The following is a 10,609-nucleotide window of genomic DNA, read 5'->3' as shown; positions in this document are numbered from 1 at the left end:
TTAATAGTCTACATCTGGCGTTCTGCCGTCACTGATGAAATTTAAATCCCGGAGTAATTCCTAAATATTCTAAAGAACTTTCAACCTTGTCCCAATGACGACTCACATTTGTCATTGGTAAGAAACTGAAACTTTTTATCGCTAATATTGTTTGGCGTTCTTGTTACAACTTGTTCTAAAGACGAGACATTTTTAACATTTTCAATACCACTTTTACATGGCAACGACGTGACGAAAGTTGTCGTTCGGAGACGTAGAAGTAACTTAATCGAACAAAGTGACTTACGAAGAAGGGAAGATAAGATCTACTTTTGAAAATCCCGTTTAAATGTTCGATTGTTTAATACCTGCTTAACTTTCACTTGGAGATGATTAATTGATTCGCGTATCAAATTAATACCACTTCAAGATATCTGCTAAGATCCCTCAGGGACTCTTTCTTCGTTAATCATGATTCTTAAGACTTCATCTTTATCGCATATAAAATATTCTACCACCAGTTTGATCTTGATCCATGCTTATCGCCGAGGTTAAAAAATTGAGAAGTCAGGTTCATAAATCAACTAGAAAATATGCGACAGATGAAGTATTAATGGAACATATTGCGGACGCTGAACGGGCACGAATCGTTCATCACATTCTAAAAGCTGACGATACAGTCAGTGACGGAAATAACTAACAACGAGGAAGAAGAGGATCTATCTTCCCTTGTTCGCAGCCACGTCGCGGCTTCTACACATTCGACGATAACAGCCGTGAATGATAACCGTTATCGTGCTAAGACGTTGCAGTTACACGTTTACAAGCGCAACGAGAAACAATACAAGTAGCTATACGCGTTACATCACGCGTGTACCAGTAGAAATAATTGTAAAAGAAGAATCCCGGGGCGCTGGCGCCCCTTGTAGACCTTAAGCGACGAAAATAGACGCGAAATGTCCCCAGGAGAGATGTTTCTAAGAAACCCAGGCACCTTTGTATGGGCAGGACGATCGACTTGTTTATTCTTCGTCGTTATCACAAGGATTTTAGGAATACATATTATGCTGTTGCGGGTCAACGCGCCTTTTTTGTCGGTCCTCCCTCCATTCACACGTTTCTAGATAAGACGACAAAAGAAACATAGATTATACGAGAGTTTAAAGCGATACATTATTATTATTATGAAGAAATAAATATATATAAAGGTAGAGGTAAAGAATGTTAAGAGAACTTGTCATTTTGTTAGTCGAGATAGGTAGAAGCACGGGATCGTCACTGCCAAGGCATCGATGCTCGAAATTTTTGTCGCGGTCCGCGTGTTTTCTAAACCCTCTTTCACAGTAGCGTGAGAAGCAACCCTTTTTTACGTTCTATACGGTCCATGGAATTTTTGTAAAGTTCAAGTTCACAGGATAACGTTTGTCGATGATTGTCTAATGTCAGAGGATCGATTGTAATTCCTCTGGCAGTCCTTTCGGTGCATGCTGCTCTGCAAGTACACCTAGAGCGCGAGCAATTGTTGTTATTAAATCATTTGCATCATCGAACTTTTGTGTCGTTCATGGATCGTTCCTTAGAGGTGAACGAAAGGAAAATTCGTTTTCTTCTATTAAGAAAAGTAGCGTAGAGTGAATTTGTGGCCGCTTGACGAAAGTTTTTCAAATATTGTAGATGTACATATTGTTGATGCAAATGGATTAATGTGTATAGAGGTGATCATAAACTCCTGAATGTCACTGATCGCTGACAGGACTGAATTTTGGTCTTCGATGCACCCCGAAACAAAACTGATTAAAAAATGATACGGATTTCAACGATCCCCCCTCCTCCTTAGCGTAATGTAACAGTGTAGAAAAGCTATCTTATTACAATAAATTCTGCACATTAGATATATAGTGATTGAATATTTGCTTCCACTGGGTCTCTAGATTTAAAATACTCGAAGTAGGTAAAGGATTGCGTTCTTGGATGTTTCTGGTGATTGAAGGAAGTTCTAAAAGTAAAAAAAAAATGTGTTGGTAAACTGTGAAGTAATTCAGACGTGGTATTTTAGTACTCTACACAATTCACTATCGTTGCATACAACTCTCACTTACCCATGCACACAAAAGTGTAGAAAATAAGAGTCGGTGACTCAAAGCGGTTCTTTATTAATTAATTTGATCTCTTACACTATGAGTGTTCCTGGTAAGCGTCTAAGTGGTTCAATATCATATTTATCATTCTCTCAAACACAACATGGAAAATTGATTGCGCCCGAAGTCGATTTGTGCTGTTTCGTCGTCGCGTCGCTCTCGACCGTCCATGTTCTCATCCTCCTCTGACACTCCAACCGATATTGCACCAGGCGATGAACATTCAAGGAACAAATTAAAACGCGTCGGTCCACATTCCTGTTCGAAGGTGTTCGTGCGTTGCAGTTTAAACCAAAAGAGGAAAATATAAAAAAACGTAGAACAGCCTCTGAAATACTATCGTTACATACTATAAGTAAAAAAAGGATCGATTAAATCGAGGAAGGCAGGTCTATCGACGCGTTTTCCTCGTCAACTTCTGGTTCCTAATCCTGCGAGTTGACGATTTCAGAAAAAAAAAGTGGTCACAATCGAGAAATACAGCGCACGAAACAAGCTCGACCAGAAGTGTTACTGGAGCACGCAGGAGAAATTCCAAATCGAGTAAAAGCTCTTCGTTTTCTTTTTTTCGTTTCAGGCAGAAGTGACTGTCGCGTGATCATTCTATTCTTTCTCCGTGAATACACACAGACTAGATAATACAAGAAGAAAAGCCGCCTGTACGTGCGCGCTTCCGGAAGCTTTCATCGCTATTCCTCTTTCTCTTCCTCTTCCCCTGTCTGTAACTATTCTCTGAGGAACATTTATACAAACGCGAGTCTATCATCTAAAACCCTCTGTTCTCCCTTCTTCTTCTTTCTCTACGATGGGAGTGTATGTGATCTTTGTCAACGATACAATAATACTTTCGGCAACTGAAAACGCCAGGGTCGTCCACGACAATAAATTCAAAAAGTTCTCTCGGTTCTTTTTCTTCCTTCCTCTCTCTCGCTCTCCCTCTCACACACGCTCTCTCTTTCTCTCGTCATAAATAAATAACAACTATATGAAACAATACGCCGCTCGGATTCTCTAAAATTACATAAATTTACAGTTCTACAGTCTAAAGTTTCCCAAACGATAAGATTCATTTATCCGTCTCACGCTCAACACAACGCTCTCTGTACAGTATTTTCGTTCTCGCGTATGATTCCCAAAAAGGAAAAAAACAGAACAAAAAACCATGATCGAATCTTTCTATCCTGTTCAGTACGATCAACAAGAGATAATATTCTCATTAAACTGGGGGGATATTGTCTACCATGTCGAGTCGATTGCGAGAATAAACATACAACAGTAAAGAAGTAGACAATGTCCTCGCAATAGATGAACATGATTAAGATAACTGTGATCTTTTTGCTTTCCCTTCTTTTCCTCTCTAGTTCAGATACAGGGTGGCTTTCAAAGAGAACTGTCTGTGCTGGCTGTTCCGCTTCGTTCTTTGCTTCTTTTTCTCTTTTTTTTTTGTTTGCATATGGAAAGACGATTGTATGGCAGCGGTACGATTGCGAGAACGGAACAGTTTGAATTCCGGAGTACAATCCGAATGTTCATTTCCCCTTTATCGCTCCTAATATCTATTCTTGCTCCTCCTTCGAAAGACGAGGTAAAATTAAGAAAGTGTTAGCCTTCGGTTGACTAACTTGTTAAATATATCCAGGGTGTCTAGGTTAATACCGAATGAAATAATTCCTAAATGATATGAAGGACACTAGGAAACGCAAGAAAACTTTGTTCCGTCATAATTCTACACAAAATCTGAAAAAGTGTTCCCAAATTTCTTATAAGGCCAACAAGATTTTTTTCAAAATTATCTCAAGGCCTCTGATATAATTACAGAATTATTTTAAGGCCTTTGAGATCATATCAAGTCTCAGAGACTTCAAGATTATTTTAGAATTGTCCATGGCTTTCAAGGTCACTTTATGGTTACATCAAGATTGTCTTAAAGACATTGCATTATTATTACTTTTTTTTTTTTTTTTTTTTAGATATAGTATCAGATTCTATTTAAACAAGAACAACGATAAAGAAGAATCTTCTCGTTTCCCCGTGTTCTTCACCATTTTATAATTATTTTATGCGGATCATTTTCAAAGACATTTTGTCATTGGGATCGTACTCTCTGATAGTATAGCACAATGCAAAACGCTTTACAATATTAGGCACGTACTTGGAATTTGCTTCGCCCATCATTATTATCATTATCATCGTCTTGTCCTTTCTTACTAAGTTTATGCGGTCAGGCACAGCCAGATTATACACACGCTCTGTAATCGCTATGTCACATACATACTACGAGTAAAGCGATACAATTTTTATATCATGTACAGTGCTGGTTTACATCCCGTTTATTCCTCCTCAAGTTTATCTCTCTGTACCTCTCTAATGGATCACCACGTTGCGTCACACGTAACAACTAGATATCTTCCCTCTAATATTCGAGATCGATTTCAGACGCGATACAGATATACACTGAAACCCTCACCAGGTATTCTAAAAGGGAAATCTATCCGTTTACTCGGCGTAAAAATCTTAATGAAAAAAAAGAAAAAAAAGAAAGAAAGAAACGAACAACGGAACTATATACTAACGGAAATCTAGAATCGAGAAAGGTTTCGAAAAAGTATCTCTCAGAGTCTTCTCATTCACTTATCGCTATTATCGCGATGAATCTTCTATCGTAAAACAATCAATTCTCGGAGTGTTTACAAGATAAACAGCGAATGGAAGGACAGGCAAAAACAAAAAGAAAGAATTAGCCAAGTAAATGGATAACCAAACAGGCCGAAGTCTGCGTGGTAGCACCATTCTTTTTCTACTTTGAGAGGACATCAATGAGGATGATTTACGTGTTGTCCAAGGTCAGTTTGCAGGGTTGCGTCTCTGTCTGCTTCTCCTCCTTTAGACTCCTAGATCCGCTTTCCTGGTCCCTTTGCTCCTCAGGCCTTGTATCTTGTTTGTCCTCTGTGTTCTTGCTATTTTTGTTTCTGCTATCCTCAGTCACCGATTTGCTTTTATTTTTAGCCACAGGTTCTGCTCCTATTTTTCTTTCCTTCTTGTCGACGACCGTCTTAGACTGTTCATTGTCTATCTTGTTTACTGTTCTGAACTTCTTTGTCCCTACAGCGCAAGCATTGTCATTCGCCATATCGATGTTTCGTTTCCTCAAAGTTTGACTTTCTGTTGATGGCTCGTTGTTTTGTTGACTGGTTTGACTCTCTTGTTCTGCCTTGTCGCTCTCCATACTTACATCCAAGTAACACATCTTCGAGGGGTCTGCTGGCTGACTATCGTTATTGTAACCGGGTGTATCGTAGCAAGGTGTTGCGCTAGGTGCATAAACATTTTCTAATTGTTCATACTGACTCATAGATTCGTTACTCTGTTGGCTAATTTCTGACATGTTCCCCTGCTTGGTCTGGGTTACGTCTTTTTCGAAAAGCTTTTGCTCGTATTCCCGTCGCTCTGTTTCCCTCCTCGCTTGCTCCTTCCTCTCCTGTCGTTTTGATGTGTTCTCGCTTGAAGAAGCTTGCGAGCAGCCAGCTTTGGTAAACAAATATACTGGTCGCTGGAACCCTTTCGATGGATGTGGAGGAATCGACAGTACCTCGCACTTGGAAAAGCCAACTTCTGGGGAAAGGAGATACTGGGTAAAACTGTGCGGTCGAAACTCGATACTTTGGTAATTCTTGTATATTCGTTCCTAAGAAACATACATAAATTAATACATGTACACAGTAAATAAATGAATACGAGTTCAAAATCATAGAACACTTACTGTAAGATTCTTTTTCCTGAAGTAACTGCCCCAGCTTTGAGGCTCCAGCAACAGAACTCCCCCAGGTCGTAACTGTGCGTACATTCGCTTGAACGCCTGTTTGAGACCAGCGTCTCCGAAGTTTAAGTGTATCCACTTTGTGATTGATAAGCAGAGAATGGTATCGAACTGTGGTTGCTCCGTACATAACAGTGCATCGTCCTCGAGTACATAATTGCCCTAAAAATAAGAATATTTAGATTTCCCGTAATTTAAAGGATAAATTGTACTTTATAAGACATTGTATATTATTATCATTATTATTATAATTTAGATACAATACCTGCACGAAAGTGACATTATAAGGAAAACCTTTGTCATTTTTATCCTTTGTGAAACCTGGAATATCAACTGGTCCATAATTGATCGGCATAGACATTGGGAAGAAGTTTACATCCTGATGATCTCTGTCTTCGTTACCGGCAGGGGACTGTACACAATTGACATAGTATTTGATATTTTTCCTAGCAATATTGATGAGGGTTCGATCAATGTCTATACCAGATACACTGCGAGCAGAGAAATCTCTTGCAACAGACAGAGTAATATGGCCAATATTGCAACCAATGTCGAGTACATCTTTCCCAATGAACAGTTCTTTGCGTTGAGCGAACACTGTCAGTCTTGGGTCCACGTCATAATGAGAATTACGATATCCGTAGTACCTATTGTAATTGCCATATTGAAAACGTGCATCTTTCTCTCTGAAGTTTGGCATTGTTTGCTTCTTTTTCTTATCTTGGCTGGGCCGATGCTGTGGTCTGGGCTTCCATGCTCCAGGTTGAGGAATGACAGGACTCACAATTTTATCTTTAACATCCATTTTACGCAGCCTTTTATCTTTAGGCTCTTCTAAACCTTTCAATCGCAATTTATTTTTGTCCTTTTGGGGACTTTCTGGCTTAGGTTCTTTAGGTTGATTAGGTGGTGGTGAACTTGAACGTGAATGTTGTTGCTCAGTTGCAACATTTTCTGATGCAGCCTGCTCCATCGGTTCTGTAATATCAGTTGTATCACAGTCTTTAGTTTTAGTTTCAGGTAGATCACCTGTATCATCTTTCCCAGAACCTGAAGATGCCCGTTTCTTCTTTCTATTTCTGCGCTTAGAACCTTTTTTCGTAGGAGAGATAAGTTGCTTTTCATACTCATCATTGTCGTTGTCATTACAATTGTTCAAATTCAAGGGATCACAGATATTTGGTGGAATAATGACTTCAATGACCTCTTTTTTATGCTTAGGTGTTGGAAGAGGGCTAGATTTAGGGGTGACAGCATTCATAGCTCTATTTATCTCTTCATCTTGCATACTATTCAAATTTAGTGGATCGCATATATTGCCACCAAGCAGAAACTTTGTTGGAGGAATAATTATGCCCTCCTTCTTTCTACGTTTATATGGTGGAAAGAATTTACCATTGTTTGTGAAGCTCTGAAGACGCTTGCGTCCAAACTTAAAATGGCGATTATCCTCATGCTTGTGTTTCTTATGAGAGTTGTTGAAAGCTTTCCTTGATTTCTCGTTCTCCTTCTTATTCGTATAAGTCATTTTGGTAGGACGATCGACTTGTGCAGATGACATGTTGCAGAATCTGAAAAAGAAACAAACAAAAGTGAACTAGAAATCTAATTTATTTCTGAATCACTAGTGACTATAATAATTCAGGAAAAACAAGCATAAGTATAAAAATATAAAATATTAGAAAACTACAAAATACTTAAGCCGTATTTAGAAAATATCCTGCACATAAATTCTACGTGGCAAACAAATGGTTCAGAAGCAAAATCACGAGCTGACATAAATTAAATGTTATCGGTAAGACAACATAGGAAACATTGTGTGGGAAACCACTTTACAGTTAATTCGTATTATTCCCCGTAGAAGTTAAGATTGTACTATCACGTAAATATATGATAGACAAAAATTCTTCTACATTACGTTCGCATTTTTGAAAATCGTAAGTTTTCGTGATTAAACCAATCGTTTGTCCCGCGAAGTCTTCACAACCACGAACACTCGGCGTTCTGCGTAAATTTATCGTTCCCGCGATCGCGCATGCGCAGATTATGGTTTATGCGTTCTGTAAACGGATGGTCGCCAATACCCAGACTTTTCGTCCTGTCTTTTCACCCTTAAATACCCTGCTACTCGATCAAGCTCACCTCTGTACGTTTCCCAAACAGCTGTGCTTTCACCTCGGCGTAGTTTTTGCTCGCATTAAGCACAAAAATACACGTTTGTCACGGTGTACACGACGCAGCCAGCTCAGAACGATCGTTGTGCGCCCATCAACGATGGCGAATTGCTGCTCTGCTTGCTTCGCTCAAACTCCATTTTCTATGTGGTCACCCGAACGAGCCGAACGTGCCTTCGGCAATTTTCGGCTGTGAAACTGAATTTGACCAGGCGGCAACGATTTTCCAACCGTTTGAACGTAAAATTGTTGGGAAATCGTGCAAATATTTACGTTAAAATCGTCGGAGCGACATAATCAGAATAGATGTGATGACAACGTTTATTGGTTATAGAGTATTTATAGAGTATTTGTGTTAATAGCAGTTAACATATTTCTAGAGGCAAATAATTTGTAATGAAATGAACGTTTATTAGGTTACCCACGAAAAATAATAAAATTCTTAGATATTATTTTCTATAAACAAAATTCTGCGCAAAAGTAACATCCACTAGATAAACATGCATACATATATATACATATACATATGTATATATGTGTACATGAAATCACATTGTTACTCACTTCTTCATATGCTTTGAATATCAATGGAAATGATGTAACCATTTTTAGCATCATCCATCAAAGAAGTAACTGATTTAATTAATAAACAGAAGACGCGAAATGACCTCATATTATAGTCATTCTTGAATACACACATAAATAACTACTCTATTCGAATTGAGAGAAGTTCGATTATGCATGAATCTTAAAATAAGCAAGAAGTAAAAAATGAAGCAAAAGGCGATCGAATAAATATTACGCGATTTCATTGGTCAATTTATACAGACAAGTACAACAAAAATCCTTTAAGAATACTACCACATTTTTTATATTCAAAAAACATACTCACATTTGCCGAATACAAGGCGCAGATACACAGCATGACAGTACTCGAGGCTTGATGATGGACATAACTGATCATTTTTGAATTGCACGAACGACGAATTAGCTTGAAACTGCGCGCGACGAATTTTCTATCAACCAATGACAGTGTTCGGCGGCAATTGTAACGTTTCAAAAAAATTTCAACAATTATTGTCTTTTATCTTTCCAACACGAAAAATTATTGTGTTTTTAGTCTAAACGCAAGCAGGTTAATTAAAAAATATTCGGCGTTGATGTGTACGAAACACGAAAATTCGAAATGAGTTTTTAAACGACACAGTATATGCGATAGTCGTTTGTCAAATGTTAGTTTTGATTGGCTCTCATTAGCTTTCCTACAGATACCGTGGAAAACGTCGTGAAAACCCCGCAAACGCGGCGCGTACCTGAGTCACTCGGGCGATTTTATCTTTCCCGCGGACGCGTTTTTTTTTCTGGCAAAATTACGTAGTTTCCGTCTCGAGAGGGGCGCCGTTTAAAACTTTTCTCTTACAGTGTTATTTTTCGTAACTAGGTGAAAGTATAATTGTTACCTTCTACCCATTTTCTTTTTTCTACGCGAACGTTAACTTCAGTCGAGCAAAATGGAGAAGCAGAGACTTCTGTTCAAACGATCGGACTTGGAACACGAAATTTCCATAATGCGGTTCAATAAATTTGAACGAATGATGCTTTCGAACATATCTCCCAATTTACTGCCACAGGTACTTTCAGTTACACGAATAACTCGATGTGTTTAACCACGAAAATTTATATTCATGTGTTGATTCTGTTATATGTAGTTTGACTTATTCGACAAGCAGCAGTTCGATACAGGCTCGAGTATCTCCTTTTTCACGCCACTGATGGAAAAGAAGACTCTTGCTACGCCAGGAGCGCCGATTAAGAATAAAACGCGATGTAAAAAGGGGAATTTAAAGCCGAAAAAGTTACAGTACACCGAGGACGAGTTGGGGGTCTGTAACACCGTCAATAGTGGCATATGCGATGGATCGAATCAATTTAGCGATACGCTGTCTTGTAAACGGCTTATATCTAACGTTAACACATCCAATTTCTCGCAAAAAGGGAGATTTAATTTACGTAATGTAGCAAAAAAAATTAAGGTACAAACGAACGATAAGGAGAACGATAGCAGCCTTTTACGGATTACATTAAACACAAGTAATAATGTCACACGATCAACGGCTGTGGGTAGGTGTATACAGAACGATAAAAAATCTACGCACACGTTGAAAACGAAAGCTACCGATATGAAAGATAAATTAAGGCATTTGCGCGTGTAACAGTGTATGCTTAGCCATTAATTTAATCACATAAGTATGTTACTTTTAAGGGGAAGATTATAATAAGACTGTATCATATAGTGGCATTTTATAAGTCAAGAGATTTGTAACAAGTAAAATTTGTGCAAGCTTAAGACGTGTTAAACGTTTTTACTTTAGCTGTAAGGTATTGTAGACATTGGGGTCTTTTTTGGTTCTTTAGCATTTGATCCATATGCTGAAGAGGTGTCTCAGTGCGACAGCAATTTGAGTTGGAAAGAGAAATTGTATTGGCTGCAGCCTAGGAGG

At 38.5% G+C, this 10,609-nt stretch overlaps 1 protein-coding gene across 1 annotated transcript; it reads right to left on the bottom strand.

Annotated features, from left to right (window-relative positions):
- Positions 1-4,944: 4,944 nt before the first annotated feature.
- LOC143184614 (7SK snRNA methylphosphate capping enzyme) lies at positions 4,945-9,029 on the bottom strand. The gene is made up of 5 exons (XM_076386970.1): positions 9,001-9,029; positions 8,077-8,306; positions 6,200-7,505; positions 5,878-6,096; positions 4,945-5,802 (listed from the first exon to the last, which is right to left on the bottom strand). Exons 3-5 carry the CDS (start codon positions 7,493-7,495, stop codon positions 4,945-4,947), a joined length of 2,373 nt encoding a protein of 790 aa, XP_076243085.1. The 5' UTR covers positions 7,496-7,505; positions 8,077-8,306; positions 9,001-9,029.
- Between the last annotated feature and the right edge of the window lie 1,580 nt (positions 9,030-10,609).

Source organism: Calliopsis andreniformis, chromosome 10 (genome assembly GCF_051401765.1).
Source record: "Calliopsis andreniformis isolate RMS-2024a chromosome 10, iyCalAndr_principal, whole genome shotgun sequence".
In the NCBI taxonomy this organism is placed as follows: Eukaryota; Metazoa; Arthropoda; class Insecta; order Hymenoptera; family Andrenidae; genus Calliopsis; species Calliopsis andreniformis.
The sequence above is the reverse complement of the archived record's forward strand: the minus strand, read 5'-3'. Positions and strand labels throughout refer to the sequence as shown.

Excerpts from the sequence above, each read along its gene's own strand:
- LOC143184614 (XM_076386970.1), bottom strand. The coding sequence starts at position 7,495 with ATGTCATCTGCACAAGTCGATCGTCCTACCAAAATGACTTATACGAAT. Across the intron at positions 6,097-6,199 it reads ATAATGTCACTTTCGTGCAG|GGCAATTATGTACTCGAGGA; the intron begins GTATTGTATCTA and ends TCTTATTTTTAG. Across the intron at positions 5,803-5,877 it reads TCAGGAAAAAGAATCTTACA|GAACGAATATACAAGAATTA; the intron begins GTAAGTGTTCTA and ends TATGTTTCTTAG.